A 16,183-nucleotide genomic window follows, 5' to 3' on the forward strand; every position below is an offset into this window, starting at 1 on the left:
CAAGCATACATTTCTCTGCAGCCCCACTGACCAGGCGGCTGATCTCCTCCTGTCTGTCTGGGGCCGACCTAGCTGTAGCCTTTATCATGGTCGAAGTCTGGTTGTCGGTCAGCTTCTTAATGCAGCGCTGCCCAGCCACAATGTTACAGACCTGAGGAAACGAGAAGGACAGGTAGCTCTGGCTTGAGTACAGTCCACCTTGTACCTAAAGCCCCACAGTAAGGGAAGAGACTTTGGCCGTCAGCCCTGTGAAGGGAACTGCAAAATCCCTTTTGCATAGACAAGCAAGTTAGAAAACATCCATGTGTAATACAAAAGGCAATATAGCCACTTTGTGATTAAGAGCTTGGGATCCAGAGCCAGATATGGGCTCAGGTCTCATATGTTAAATAGGGAGAATATTAGCAATCTCACAGAGTTGCTTGGAGAATAAACAAAATAAAGCACTTAAAGGACTCAGTACAGTTCTAGAGCACAGTAAATACTCAATAAATTGTAGCATAAATTCTTATTTACCAAAGGACCCAGTATAGAGCTCTTCTGACTACTAAAAAACTCAATATAAACAAACTGGATTCCTGAGGTAGTAGGCAGCTCTCCAATGGTGACAGGCAGTAAGATGCTTCATCTCACAATCCACCAGGAGATTAGAGATGGCTCTTAATTCTTGAGCCCTAGCCTACAGGTGATCATTGAGATCCTAGAGAAATCAGTGTCTCTGTTGGCTGACAGTGTCCTCTGTTGATGTGAGGATGCAGTTCCTCTGTTTTGGGCACAACAGAACACAACGGAGATGAGAAAAGACTTTCTGGTGATATACAAGACTTCCATTCCCCAATATACTATATTCTGGATGCCGTGAACAGGAAGTCTTTTCACAGAGTAGAGAGAGCCAGTAGATTTGGAAGACTTGAGTTTGAAGCCCAGCTTTGCCATTTCTAGGTGATGTTATCTTGGGCAGATCTCTTAACCACTCTGAGACTCTGCTTCTCTAATTTCAGTCACAGGAAAAAATACTAGCTGTCTCATGAAGTTGTAGTGAAGATTTAGACAAAATGAAATATATAACTTGCTCCCAAAGGTCCAACATTCTGGAAGTACTGGTTCTCTTCCTAATTTCCAGAGTTCATGCTGAATTATGGTAGGGAACACCAGGACAAGGTCACCTGCCCTTAAACTCCATTTCCCAAAGAATACACAAATTAGTCAATTCACTTAATGAAAATCCAGAATTGTTAAAATTTGTGAGGTTGCTCTCGTGAAGGCACCTTAAAGTTGTAGCACTCTCTACAGATGATTTCAGCTACAGAACCAACACTAGGAAAAAGACTAAAGCAGGGATGTGGAGAAACTGGAACCCTTGTGCATTGCTGATGGGAACGTAAAATGGTACAGCTGCTGTGGAAAACAGTATGGTGATTCCTCAAAAAATTAAACACAGAATTACCATATGATCCAGTAATTTCACTTCTGGGTATGTACTAAAAAGAGGTGACAGCAGGGACTAGAACAAATACTTGTACACCTGTATTCATAGCCGCATTACTCACAACAGCTAAAAGGTAGAAGTAACCCAAATGTCCGTAAATGAAGGAATGGACAAACAAAATGCAGTGTATACACACAACGGAATATTACTCAGCCTTAAAAAGGAAGGAAATTCCAACATATGCTATAACATAGATGAACCCTGAATACATTATGCTAAGTGAAATAGGCCAGTCAAAAAAGGTCACATTATATAACTCCATTTATATGAAATGTCCAGAACAGATAAATCCATAGACAGAAGTAGATTAGTAGTTACTAGGGGCTGGTAGTGGAGTTGCAGGGGAGAAGGAATAGTAAGTAACTGCTAATGGATATGGGCTTTCTTCTGGGGATGAGGAAAATGTTTTAGAATCAGGTAGTGGTGATGGTTGCACAACTCTGTGAATAGACTAAACACCAATGAACTGTACATTTTACCAGAGTGAATTTTATGGTAAGTTAATTACATCTTGATCAAGCTATTCTAACAACAAAAACTCCCACCTGAATACAACAGCCTACATAATTTGACCCTGCACCTCTCTCCAAAATCACCTCCTATTTTTTCCCCCATACACCACAGGCCAGCCACTATGGCCTCTGTCTATCTATCAAAAAGATCCACGTCCCCTGCTGCTTGAGAGCCTTTGTACTTGCTATTTACTTCCTGCCTGGAAGGCTCTTCTCTCAGGTTGCTACAAGGTTGGTTCTATCCCATAATTTGGGACTCAGCTCAAATGTCTCCTAAGAGAACTTCCCTGACCACAATAACTAAAGTAGCTCTCCAACTCCCTCCAACCTTACTTCTATCCCCTTAGCCTGTTTTATTATTCTTAGAGCACTCAGCACCATCTGAAAACTATCTTTATTAATTATTGTCTATCTCCCCCTTCTAGAATGCAAGCCCATGACAGCAGGGACCTTGTCTGTCCTGTTAATCTCTACATTCCCAGCACATAAAAAAAGTAGTATATGACACATTATTAGGAGCTCATTAAATATTTGTTAAATAAACAACAGTAAAAATCAAATATAACTCATTATATAAATTATTCACCTTGGAAATTATTGTTTAAACAGAAGTAATGTTAATTTACTAACAAATCTCAGCTTGTAGTAGCTATTACCTAAAGCCTATCTACTTAGCTGAGATTGTCCCTAAAGACTTCTGTTTACACCTCAGAGTATATATTGCCTTCATCCCACTTTCTGTGCATCAGTAGCTACTAAGTCAGTCAGAGTTCTTGCGTTTTGGGATCTCTTCTCCCTTCAGCCTAATTTCCTCTGGTTAGTTCTGAAATTCAGGAAGCTCACAGAAGGCTTGAGCTTTGGTCCCAACTATCTGACTCCTGCTGCTGAAACAGAGTAAGACGGTCTAGGCTAGTGCTTCTCCAACTTTAATGTTGAATCCTCTTTGGATTCTGTTAAAAGACAGATTCTGATTCAGTAGGTCTAGGTGGAACCTGAGACTCTGCATCTCAAACAAGTTCCCAGGTAATGCCTATGCTGTCGGTCCACTGACCATACTCTGAGTAACACTGGACTAGACAATGAAACAGTTAGAAGCCGTTTCTCATTAGCTATTTTGGCTAATGTATACCAAACCAAATACAGCCCAATGTTTCTGCATTTGTATTCTATGACTTAAATAGCATTACTATTTTTTCCTTAATTGCAGGATTTCAAAGGTCTGCTGAAGCATAAGAATATGACATATCTTGGGGCTAAAACTTTTTCAAAAGGAAAACATTGATCACTGGGGAAATAGGATTCCTGTTATAGGTAACATTCATCTCCATTTTCTGTAAAATAAAGTACACTTGTATCTCTAGGTCATTTAGGATCCCCAGCTCCAGAGGGAAAGAAAAATTAAGAGGACATGAGTGTGGGTATCTGAAGTCTCTGTCTGAACAAACTAATTATTTATTAAACAGTAAATACAGGTTTCACCTCTCCCTGGCAGTCCTGAAAGAACATGAAAGCAGGATGGGGGACAAGGAAAAAACTTTGCAGGTAAGAATGAGGCCTCCATCTCACAGAATGACCTCATACCTCTCAGAATGTCAATTTTCCAAACTTCAAAATGAGGATGAGAGACTATGAATGGAAGAACAGACCTCTGAGGATCAGTATGGAGGTACAATGCTTGTTCCCCAGCCCAGCTATTACTAGGCAGCCTCACCTCTAGGGGCAGGTAGGTATGCTTTTGTTCCTGGCCAACTTGCAGGCAGGGCAGGTGGGGATACTTGAGCTGAAGGTTATATTTCTGCTTGAAATACTGTGCCACTGTGCACTCCACAGTCTGTCCACTCTCCAGCTGCAAGGGAAATCTGTTTGGGGAAAGAGAAGAGGTCATAGCCCTGCATTAAATCCCATCTCTCCAGACCCACAACCATGGGAAGCCAAGACTTGGCTTCACCCCTATCCAGCCTCTTTGAGCACTGCCACTCACAGGAAAGCAGGCAATACAGGGCTCCAAGAGTGAAGCCAAAGATTTGAGAGGCAAGTTCCACAATGGTCGCGACCATATCTCACCCATCTACATTTCTAGTGTTGAGCATAAAGTAGGCACTCATAATCCAGTACAGTCTGAGATCAAGAAGGTGGATGGGATCAGTGACAGCTTCCCCAAGGTCTAGCCCAGGAGCCCAGCTTTCTTTTTCAGGAGGAAGAATAAGTTGAGAGCAATTCTAACATCTACAGAACCAAGACAGGAGTCAAAGGAAGATGCCTGCTCTATAGTAAAGGCCCAAGGAAGAAAGGTGGAGACCAAGAAGGCAAGAATGGTAGGGAGAATATCTATGGATCTAGGAAGATTGCAGAAGGGATGCCAAATTCCCACAGCTAATCTTTGAAAACAGGGCTCATCCTCAGGGTGAGTGTTCAGGGTCGGGGGAGGAGTGAAGGGAACGTGTTGAAATCTCAGCCTCCTTTCACCAATGGTATGCCTTAGCAGCCCTGTTAACTTACGTCTGATGGCTGGCAGGGCGGCGGGTAACATTACACACGCGGTATTTCCTCTTCATCTGTCCACAGTGGGTCACTTCCACCTTCAGGCCTGGGATACACACACTGCTTGTCAGGGTTGAAAAAAGTTGCTCATGTGCCCAGGCTTGGCCTCTCCCCTGAATATATCCCAAGGGGATTTCCTTTTAGGACTAAAGAGACAGTAGCACCATTTCCCTTCCCAACCTGGTTGGGTCCTCACCCTTGATCTCCTTGGTGAAGCGCACACGCTGAGAGTCTGTGAGGGGCTTGGGCTGCTCATCTATGTTCCTGATGTCCAGCACCTCACACATGAACTCAATCACCGGCTGAGCCTTGTAGAAGGCAGTGGCTGAAACTGTGGGGACAGGGTAGGTACAGCTCAGCTCAGGTTCTGTCTTCCAGAATAAACAGAGGTACTGCTCTTTACACCCTCTTCCTTATAGGGTATTGGGATGGGGGAGGGGTCCCAGGGCTATAGGGATTAGACTAGGAGTATGGTTACAGAGCTGGGAGGGATGAGGCTGGGAGTGTGGTCACTGGACTCAGGGTGCCCCTGGCTCCATAGCTCTCCCCACTCACCATCAATGTTGAGCATCATCTTCCACATGGCAGGGCGCACAGACTGGTGAAAGCCGAACCAGACCTCGCGCCCACCCCCCAGCGGGTGGTAGTAGCCCTCAGGCGGTGAGAAGAAGGAGCGGCCCACGGGGGTGTACCTGGCAGGGACAGGCAGAGAACTGGTCCCTCGGGCACAGGCCCCCACCCTGTGAGGCATCCTGGGCACGGAGGAGCCCTGGCCTGGAAGGCAGGACACCAGGGCTTTAATTCCAGCTCTGATCCTTTACTAGTTGTGTGACTGACCTTGTGCAAGTCTCTACTCTTTCTCTGCCCTGCAGGGACAAATGGGGTGAAGTCCAAAGATATCTAAAAGGGACAGGGCCAAGGCTTTAAACCATCTAAATGTTTATGCACACTTGCCTGGATATGGTAGGGCTTCAAATAATTTTTTATTTGGAAAGCACACTGTGAGACCTTAATATGTGCTCATTCCCCTCCTCCCCACATAACATTCTGCCACCACTAGTAGCCCAGATACTAACTACACCCAGTACCTCATGGATGCCAGGTGCCTCATGGCCACATCCAGGGCTTGTACAGACTCCAGGGGAACAGGGATCTGGCCACTGACCAGGGCCTCATGCAGCATGCGCCAGCTCACAATGGCTAGCCACTTGATGGAGACCTTGAAGATTCGATCCTTCCCTTCCCCAGGGATTGTCACCTCAAAGTCAACCTTTGGGAGAGAGAAAGAGGTGAAGGACTGCCAATACTTTCCCACAGTCCAACATTCTTTGCCCTGCCCCAACTGTCCCCCAACCCATAGACTGGCCAAGAATCTGCTCCTTAAGCTGATAGGAGATTATAATGAAGACTTCAGAGTAAATCCAGCCCCTTAGTCTCCAGCCACCTTGGCTCGGGGCCTCTGTCTCTCTCAACCACACCTAGCAGGAAGTCCTTTAGGTCTATTTTAAGTCGAATCTCAGTCAACGTGGGGCAGGTACAGACATATAGTAGACTAAATAAACATCAGTATCTACCCACCCCTCACCCTAAAACACACTTTCTTTGCACAAAAGATGAAAGGGATCTCTACACAGCCAAACTCCAAACAGGGTTACAGGAGATCTGTCCCAACCCAGACCCCTGACACAGGTCTAGCCTGACTCCCAACCTTACCCGTTCGTTGCCAATGGGCAGTGCCGTGACAGTGTAAATGTTCTTCTTTCCATCATACACGGGTTTGCGATCACCAAAGATCTGAGGCTTGAAATGCTGGACCATGTATTCCACCACTTCCCTGTGGGGGATAGGAGCGGCCTGTGGAAGCTGAGAGACTACCACTTCAAGCTTTTGGAAGTAATTCGAAGTCCAGGCAATGTCCCATCTACTACTTTCTGTCCTAGCATCTACACTAATCTCATCTGCTCTATGGTAATGCTTCTCAAACTTAAACGTTCATATGAATTACCTGGAGATCTTATTAAAATGCAGATTCTGATTCAGTCAGACTAAAGCAAAGCCTGAAATTCTACATTTCTAACATGCCAGCAGGTGATGCTTCTGGTCCTCAGATCACCAAGGCTCTAAAGAACCTGAAAGAGTGGGTAAGAGTGCCTTCTGATCAGAAGGGGAAGCTGAGGGAAGAAGGGCTTAATCCCAGGGTCTATCCAGAAGCAGAATCAAGGCTACTCCAATCCCCAAACTGATAAGCAAAAAAAGTAGACGGGGAGATCTGAATTGGAATAAGAATAAACTGTGGAAGAAGAACCTCACCTCTTTCATCTCTCTGAGGTCCTTAGCCCCACCACCCCATTTAGTCTCCATTATCATCTCTTTCTTGATTTCACTTCCTGTCCCTTGCCACTTACTTAGATCTCAGAGTGTCCATTTAACCTTCAAAATTCCAGCCCATCCAACTATCTGACTTCTTCACTTTTTTAAACCAAAGCTCTTGAATACTACTAGATAAAAAGACTGTAAACACATAGTTTCAATCCCAGTTAGGCTTCAATGCTGCCTAGCAATCTTTTTCATGTCCCTGATCACTTCCATCCCTCATAGACTGTGTCAAACCTTCTCAACTACCCTCTAATTCTAGAACCTATTCCTACTTCCTATTAAAAAGTAACTCTGAAAAGAGTAAAGCAGAGTAGGCAAAGCCATTCTCAAGTGCCCAAATAAACATATTTATATACGCACGCCTCTTCTCCTCTTTCTTTCCTCTCACACTTGAAATGTCCCTTCCATATATAATTTTTAAACATATGAAAATATGTTCACTTTCACTCATTAGAGAAACAATTTAAAATTAGACCAAGATATAATTTACTACTTATCAGAATGTCAAAGATCAAAAAACCCAATATATTGGATTGGTGCAGATATGGGGAAGAGAGACTCTGTTACCTTGCTGATGGGGTATAAACTGGTACAACTTAGTGTAAAAAAAAAAAAAGCAATATTTCAAAATTTTTAAATGTATTGTGCCAGCAATTCCACTCCTAGGAATTTATTCTACAGATGCACTCACATTTGAGTGCAAAAATGTATCTATATTTAACAATATTCAACACAGTTTCATTTTTGTAGCAAAAGTTTAGACTCAACCTAAATGTTTCTCAATAGACTTATTAAATAAGGTATAATACATCCACTTGATAAAACACCTACGGAACTATGCAAAGGAATGAAGCAAGTATGTACTTGATATGTATTATTTTCCAAAACATATTGTCCAGTGGAAAAACGCAAGGTGCAGAATAAGGTATACAGTGTTCTATATTCTGTGCATTTCAAAAAATGTTCTATATAAATATATGCTTACAAATGCACAGAAAAATATCTGGAAGCATACTCAAGACCAATGAATGCCTCCAGGAAAAGGGACTAGGGGACTGTAGACCAAGGTAATAGAAGACATTTTTCATGCTACTCTTTTTGCAATATTTTAATTTTTTACATCGTACATATATAGTTGTTAAATAATAATAAAATAAATTAATTGTAAAAAGAAATACTGCTTCTTCTAAGGCTAATCCCTCCAAGTGTGTATCCTGTAATGTCCTCCAGCCTTAGTAATGACATCCCACTCATTCCTCCCATCTCCGTCCTATACCTTTAACCTCTCCTTCTCCACTAGCTCCTTCTCCTCAGTTTATAAATATATCCATGTCTCATTCTTAAAAACTTTTCATTCACTCATTTCAACAAATATTGAAATGTACCAGGCACTGTACTTGACCCCCATAGTCCTCTCGAGCCAATATATTCCCTCTTTCCCTGCACTTCACTGTTCAGCTATCTGTTCTCACTATCCCTACCACATTACCTTCCACTTATTCCTTAACTCACTGTAGTTAGATTACTAGTCCAACTACTCTACTGAAACTGCCCTGGCAAAAGGCATCAATTATCTCGTAATAGCCAAATCCAATGATATTATTCAACATTTACCTTAACTGGAATATCCTCCCCCAAAACTTTCTTCAATTTGGTGATACCATCCTCTACTAGTTTTCCTTTTACCTCTCTGGATCCTCTTTTAAGGTTCTGAGACCCAAGAAAGTGAAGACTCCTGGACTTGGTGGCTTAGATGTGTATCACTTACCGGTTGACTCTTCGAGGACACTTATCTGGCTTGATATCCACCTCGTAGTGGTAGACGTCAATCTTAGGGATGTCCACCTCAAAGTAGTTGGCCAGGAGCTTGATTGGTTTCCCCACAGTGCCAATGCCAGGTCGGCGAGGTGCCTGGAACACCTGCTGCAGGGGGGGCAGGTAGGCGCCCGCAGCTAAAAGACAAAGAGGCTGGTGAGGGTAGAGTCTAGCAATCTCCTTACCACTTCGATAAGAGAATGCACAGGCCTTCCAGAACAGGAGCAGGAGAGTGTAGGGGAAGCCTCTTTCCTGCCAACCCAACCCAATCGAGGGTTTCCAATGGCTCAGACAACCCAGGCTCACTTTTTTTTTTTAAATCTCTCTCCAGTTAGGAAAATTCCCCTTGCTGTCTATCTTAAGTTCATCAAGTGAATATGTAATAAGTTCCTATTACACGTTACGTAGAGGGCTAAATCTGGCTCCCAGTAACAACTCTTTCTTCCTTCTACTAGATTAACACACCTGCCTCTACCAGGTATCTAGCAGACCAAGAATGCCCTATTCTCTGCCAGCCAGATGCTCACTTGAATCATCACCATCCTGAACACAAAATAGCATCATCTTAATGCTCCTCTGCAGTGTAGGTATGAATAAGATCCAAAAGAAGCCAGATTTGGGAGAAATAACGGGGACATTGTTTGATAAAGGATTAAGGGAACTAAATGGCTGAAGTTTGAAAGACAGAAAAGGAAAAATGGCTAAAAAGAAGAGAGTTTAGAGACTAAGGAAAGGAGAGAGGCTGAAATAGAGAGCTGGTGAAGAGCCCAGAACTGGAGACCACAGTAGGAAAAGGCTTGAACTGGCAAAGAGGAGAGGCTGGAGTTAGCAGCCGGGGCAAGACAGGTTAATACTGGGAGCTTGAGAAAGAAAGTTGCGATTGGGGAGACAATAAAGAAAAATTCAAAAGAAGAAAAAGCTAGGGAATGAAGACAGGCTGAATATAGGAGACTGAGGCAGGAGTGGGATAGAGCAGAGAACTTGTGAAGGAGAGGCAGCCATCAGCACACTGGAGAAGGAAGAGATGCTGGCTCTGGGAAGGAGAACACAAGATTCTCCCCAGGGCCCACAGCTCCTTGCACACAGAGGGCCCAGACAGTAGCAGAAAGGATCAATTTCAAGACAGAGGGGACTCTTGGCAAAGGCTAGGGCAGAGCCAGATCCCACTACTTTCTCCTCTCTTGCCACCAGCCTGACTGCTGCCCCTACTTTTATTTTCTAGCTTGAGGGGAAAGGAGGAAAAAGGGAAACTGCCTAAGAGAAGCCTTTGTCCACAGCTACCATTGTCCTTGCCAGAGGAGGACCAGCCCAGGTGGGAGGGGAGAGGAATAAACCAGCACAGAACCTCCCATCACTAGAGCTCTGCTTTCACGGTCAGCCAGGCTGGGGGGATGGGGCAGATCCTCAGCTGGGGGGGTCAGGAAGAGGTCAGAACCATTCATGGGAGGGGCACGCTTCCCAGAGCTAAGCTGCTGTGTCTCCTAACCACCTGTCAAGCCCAGCCCAGCCTGGGGGAAAAACCTTCAGGACTCAGCTACACCGGGAACTAAAAGCCTAACTATGAGCACCTGGCCGCCGCCTACCCCAGCATGAGCTAGACAAAAACTGCACACAAACCATAGACAGACACATACATAGTGGGAACACATTCCTGTCATACACATCCAAACACACACTTAGACCTAGACAGTGTATCTTTATACACATACCCCTCACTACCTTAGATTGCGAGTTCTTCAAAGGCAGACACTTGTATCTGCCTTGGTCAGTGCTTAATCTCCAGTGCCTGGTATACAGGAGGTGTTCAATATACAGATATTAAATGAGTGAACAAAACAGATCCACAGACACACCACAAAGAACACACAAGCATACAGAGCACACAAACACACGAAGACCTGCAAACTGCTCACGAACAATTATAAACCCTACAAACATGCACCCTGGTGGATGTAGCTGGTAAGAGACACCCTTCCCCTCCCCAAGTTCTTACATTCCATTCACCTTCTTAGTCTCCCAGGCTGAATAATCATTTGGAGCCTTGGGAGAAAGACATCCCTTAGAGCTAGGGGCTGGGTAAAAATGATGGGGGATGGGACAGACACTCTAGCCTCAAAGCCTTCTCTTCCCCAGAAATAGGACTACACAACAGACTTAGCCTTAGGCACCCTCCACTCCAAGGAGGCTTTAGGAAAACAGGAGAATGCCTACCCTCCCCTTCATCCCCAAACTAAGGAAGGCAGGAGGAAGGGAGAACCTCTCTCCCACCCCATCCCCCTGCAAGCCTTACAGCTGTACGAAGTTCCCCCCAACCCAACCCTGCCCCCAGCTTTTAGTCTGAGAAAGGGAGGCACTTCCCTTCAGACCCAGACAGGGACAGACGGCCACTTTGTGATGCAGATGAGGGCCCCAGCACCGAGGACAAAGCTTGGGCCTTGGGGGAAAGGGGCGGGGCCCTTCCCTGCAGACAAAAGCAAGGAGGGAGGAGCCATGAAAAGGACACTCCCCCTCCCCCATCCCCAACTAGCCCTGAGAAGCAAAAGTAACAGAGCTGAAGGGATTCCTTCCCTGCAGTTCTGAGGCCCACATACCTCCCAAGGAGCCAGACCGCCTATTCAAAAGACAAACTTAAGGCTGGGTTAGCTGTCCAGTAAGAAAAGACTAAGAGGCCAATCTCTCCAAAAAGAATGTCCACACAAGAGTATACACAAATTATTCAATATCAACATATGTGCTTAACCATTTATGTTCACACTAGAATGTCATTCAATTCAATTAATAAACATGTACTTCGTGTCAGGGACTAGACACTCGCTGTTGCCATAGATAAATCAGACACTACTCTATCTTCCGAGAGCCCCAGTCCAGTATATGTGCTTGGAACATGTCTAAGCAGAGAGGAACACCTGGCCCAGCGAAGTCAGCAACAATACCTTAGTTTTGTATATTGTATCTTCCAACTTCCAAGAGAACAAGCTGGGCCTAGGAAAGAGGCAGTTTTGGGGTCCCTCTATACACAGCTTCCAGAATGAATTTCAATTTACACCCTTTGACGAGGCAAAGCCTGTCCCACTAGGTTACAGTCAACTCCAGATACCAGGCTCTAGTCCCTTCTCTGGAAGTTTAATTCTTCTAACAAAAAAAAAAAGTCAATTTTTCCATCACTCCAGAGCCCATTAGGAATTAATGGGTGCCAGCTCTCAGCAATCCATCTGGACCGCTATGACTTACTCCTACTCTAGTCCACAGGTTGCTGCACATCCTCTCCAGCCTGGAAATCCAGGAGAGTTCCTGGAATGGAGAGAGGGGCCTTAGGCAAGGAGGAAGTAGTTTTCTGAAGTCAGTTGCTCCCTGCACTCCAACTTAAGATTTACCTGGCCTTTACAAGGCGGTTTGTGTTTTGGGGAAAGCAGTCACTAAATACTTATGGATCACTGAATGGATGACTTGAATGAGTTGGTACGAGCTATTTCCTTGAGGGGATTAGATCTGGTATAAAAGACAAAGATCTTTCTACCAGAAACGAAATTCATGTCCCAAATGGAAATTCTATTCCCACCCCTAGATCAAATGGAAGGAGGTGGTGAGATAAGACCTAAAGGATTCCCAGGTCTAGACTGCTCCTCCCATCAAAGGGTAACAGAACTAGGACACAGCAGGTGCCACCACCTCACAGCCCATCCTGGGCACTCTGGTCTTCTTGGGGAAACCCTGCCTCAGTTTCTCCTCTGTTATTATCTCTTTTTCTCCTGATTGTTGTGAATAAGTTGTTAAGGCTATCACCTGGGACTCACCAGGTTGAAAGCTAAAAACTACCCCCTCCCCCAAACAACTTTGTGACAAAAGGCTAGCTTAACAACCTTGGGTCTAATGACGTGACCCTGGCAGTTTCTGGGGAATAGAGAGAGGAAAAAGAAAAGATACCCAAGAAGGGAACAGAAGCCAAAAAAATATTAAAGTATACAAAGAGATTAGGCTGTCACCTCAGGAGACATTTCCATGGAAAGGTCATTATCCTCGGGTTAAGATTCCATCTCTCAGTACTATTTGACCAGAATAGTGTAAACCAGGCAGACAACCTCTTCCAGGTAAACCTGGTCCTGGCCTTGGTCCCTCAGTAATCAACACCTTTTCTAAGGTCTATCTTCAGGAAGGATCCACTCCCAGAACATCGCATCGCTTACAGTCTTTGCTCATCCCAGTGGCAGAATAAGGCACTTTGGCAGCTTCCCTCAACCCATTCTTGGCAAATTGTGACTGAGGTTTTTCAGGGCCAAGTGTAAGAGCCCCCAAGATGAGGAAGAGAACCATTTCTATTTACGCTTTGCCAGGATAACCTTAGCGAGAATGCACCCCATCAGCGCGCTCCTTTTTCGAAGCCAAATCCAGCGGTGTAGGGAGTGGGGGGGATTCCGGCAGCCACGCCCCCAACACATCGGGCAGCCCCTTCCAGCTGCCACCTCTGCGCATGCTCGGGCGCCTCTATTCCAGCTCCCCAGACTCACAGGGGGGAATCCCGGGGCTGGATCCCCACCCACCGCCCCCTGACCCTCGCCCCCGCGTCAGGCCCAACTGGGGCGGAGCTCACAGCCCAGCTCTAGCGCCTTCACGCAAGAGCCACTAGCCCAGCCCAGCCCGGCTGAGCCCCCGCCCCCAGCATGCGGCAACTCTGGGCCCATTTGTGTCGACCCCCTCCTCTTTTGGACACCTGGAGCCCGCCCCCTGCCACCTGCCGGGCCTCTCCCTAGGCCTCCTGGGATCTCTGGGAGTCCTTACGTGCGTTCAGGCCCTTCTCCCAGGTTACTTCCCACCTCCAGGAGTGCATATAGGCTCCTTTGATAAACGGCCCCCGTCTCAAGGTTCCCTTCGCAAGGTTTCCCCCGGAACTGCACACAGCCCCCTTCAAACTGGGCCCCCCATCCCATAAGCGCCCTTCTCCTTACTTAGGAAACCTCCCCTCACTCGGAAATCCTGCTTTTCACGCGGGAGCCCCCCTGGTCCTTGGAGCACGCACCGTACCCCACTCTCGGGGGCCCTTACCTGCTCCCGAGGGTCCCGCTTCCATCCCATATACCCGTGCGGAGGTCAGGCGGCCCGGAGACTGTGGAGTCCAGCGTGAGGGGCCTAGATACCCCGCACTCTAGCTGCTCGGGCTCCCGGGCCGGGCTCGGCTCCCCCCCCCAAGCCCGGCCGCTCGCACGGCCGCCCCCGCAGCCTCCGTTGCCGCCGCCGCCGCGGAGCCTGCAGCAGCTCCCCCTGCGAGCGCCCGGCCAGCTGCCAGTGCGCAGGCGCGACCGCCAGGCCCAGGGGGCGGACGGGAACGAGTCAAGCGGGGCGCTCCGACGGCAACAAAGGCCAATGGAGAGGGGCGGGGGCACCGGGGACCCGAGGCAGCGGCCCCTGGCGGTCATCCGTCGCCATGCAACCCGGCGGGAGGGCTCCGGTAGAGGCGCCGCGGAACCGCGCAGCGGCGTAAGTGGGGTGGGGCGGGGCGGGGCGGGGCGGGGGGACACCACCGCAGCAGCCTCTGGCCCTGTCTTTTCCCCAGACAGGTCCCTCCAAGACTACACACCTCCTCCACCCTTCGCACAGAGCCACGCGCACATTACAGGAACCCCACCTCATTCCCAGGCCCCCCTCACACACTCCGAGCACCCCAACACCCAGGGCCCCTGCCTCCCACCTCTCCTCCCAATCACCCTCATCCTTCAAGCCTTGGCTGCAAAGCGACTGCCTCCGCGAAGCCTTTCTCTGTACCCCGTCACTGAACTCACTGACGCCACCCTCTCTTCCAGGCCGAGTGCTGGGCGCTGAGACCACACATATGAAAGAGACGCTGCCTACCCTGAAAGATGTCATATTCTCAACTTAAGAGCGGCCACAGACCTCTATCTGTGGGACCTGGGAAGCACCTGCCTCCACTTTCTCATCTACAGCTCACGCCTGAACTTAGTCAATCTGCTTCTGGCCTCACCACGTCACTTAAAATACTGTGCATGTCAAAATGCAAAGGATAATTTTCAATTCTTATTTCTCTGCATGATCTGACACAGTGCCTCTCCTTCCTTTTTGAGCCTTCTACTTGGCTTCAGCATTTTCTTAGGTCGCCTATTGCCTAAGTCTTTTTCTGTCTTCAAGGGCCCTCTCTTGCTTTTGCCCCATTAAGTAACAATGTTCGCCGTTTCAAACCCAGCTTTCTTATTCTACTCTCCACTTTCCCCTTGAAGGTCTCATCCATTCTTAGGACTCAACTATCCTTACAAATCTCTGTTTTCAACCACGTCTCAGACTCAGATTTCCAAGTGTCTGCTGGACAGCTCCACCTGGATCTCCTACCAGCACTTCAAACTTGAAGAGTCCCAAACTTTTATCTTTCCCCTACAAAGATGCTTGTCCTGTGCCTTCTGTCTCTGCCAATAGCACCTTCATCCCAGAATTAGCAGTTTCTCTCTCTCCCTTGCTTCTTCCCCTTATTCAGCTGTTCTCCAAGTCCTGACATGTTTACCTTCCTCCTGAACTGCTCTCACATTATCCCCCTGCCATTCTGATGGCTCCTTGTGCAGGTGCAGACCCTTATCATAACTTGCCAAAAGTATCACCTCTTCCTTGCTAGTCTCATAGCTTCTGGGAACATTTCTCAACTTAAGAGCGGCTACAGACCTCTATCTGTGGGACCCTTTGGGTCTGCTGCAGCTGATAGGTGGTAAGAGACACAGCTCAAACATCACTTTCTCATATATTCATTCATATGTATTCATCCATATGATTTCTGTTCTTTTTTTGATAAGGAAGACTGTCCCTGAGCTAACATCTGTGCCGATCTTCCTCTATTTTATACATAGGATGCCCCCACAGCATGGCTTGATGAATGGTGTATAGGTCCATCTGTGCCTGGGATCCAAATCCGTGAACCCTGGGCCGCCAAAGTGGAGCACATGGACTTAGCCATTATGCCACCAGGGCAGCCCTCATATGTACTGTTTGATGCCTACTTTACACTAGATGCTGTGCAGAGAGCTAGGAAGTTAAGAGGGAGACCATCCAGTCCCTACCCATGGAGAGATTAATTTCTGACACATCACAGTATATGCCTTGCTTCTCTCTAGCAAAGGTTCTCAAACAGCTGGCATCAGAATCACCTGGAGGGCTTGCCTCCAGAGCATGTGATTCAGTAGGTCTTTGGTGGGACCCAAGAATGTGAATTTCTATTAAGTTTCCAGATGAGGCTGATGCTGCTGATCTGGGGACTACACTTTAAGAGCTACTGCTCTATGGTATAAAGTTAAGAACAAAGACTCTGGAGCCAGACTGTTTTGGGTTTCAATCCTGATACTGCCATTTACTAGCAGTGTAACACTGGGCAAATTCCTTAACTTCTCTGTGTCTCAATTTCCTCCTCCCCAATTTTAGAGGGTGAAAATAGTACCTACCTCATTGAGCCATTGTTAAT

General features: G+C 46.8%; 1 protein-coding gene across 4 annotated transcripts in view; it reads right to left on the bottom strand.

Annotated features, from left to right (window-relative positions):
- LOC124239384 (protein argonaute-1) overlaps nt 1-14,004 on the bottom strand; it is a 34,466-nt gene extending 20,462 nt beyond the window's left edge. For 2 of the 4 annotated variants that reach the window (XM_046661199.1, XM_046661197.1), the window contains exons 1-9: nt 13,774-14,004; nt 8,687-8,870; nt 6,256-6,376; nt 5,631-5,812; nt 5,098-5,234; nt 4,739-4,873; nt 4,501-4,588; nt 3,713-3,860; nt 32-151 (exon numbers count right to left, since the gene is read on the bottom strand). In XM_046661199.1, the coding sequence (XP_046517155.1) occupies nt 32-151; nt 3,713-3,860; nt 4,501-4,588; nt 4,739-4,873; nt 5,098-5,234; nt 5,631-5,812; nt 6,256-6,376; nt 8,687-8,870; nt 13,774-13,798 (1,140 nt within the window). In that variant the 5' untranslated portion in view covers nt 13,799-14,004. Of the gene's footprint in view, nt 1-31; nt 152-3,712; nt 3,861-4,500; nt 4,589-4,738; nt 4,874-5,097; nt 5,317-5,630; nt 5,813-6,255; nt 6,406-8,686; nt 8,871-13,773 lie in introns of those variants that run through there. The other 2 variants (XM_046661200.1, XM_046661201.1) reach the window with 2 other exon arrangements.
- Nucleotides 14,005-16,183: the final 2,179 nt, after the last annotated feature.

Source organism: Equus quagga, chromosome 5 (assembly GCF_021613505.1).
Source record: "Equus quagga isolate Etosha38 chromosome 5, UCLA_HA_Equagga_1.0, whole genome shotgun sequence".
Classification (NCBI taxonomy): domain Eukaryota; kingdom Metazoa; phylum Chordata; class Mammalia; order Perissodactyla; family Equidae; genus Equus; species Equus quagga.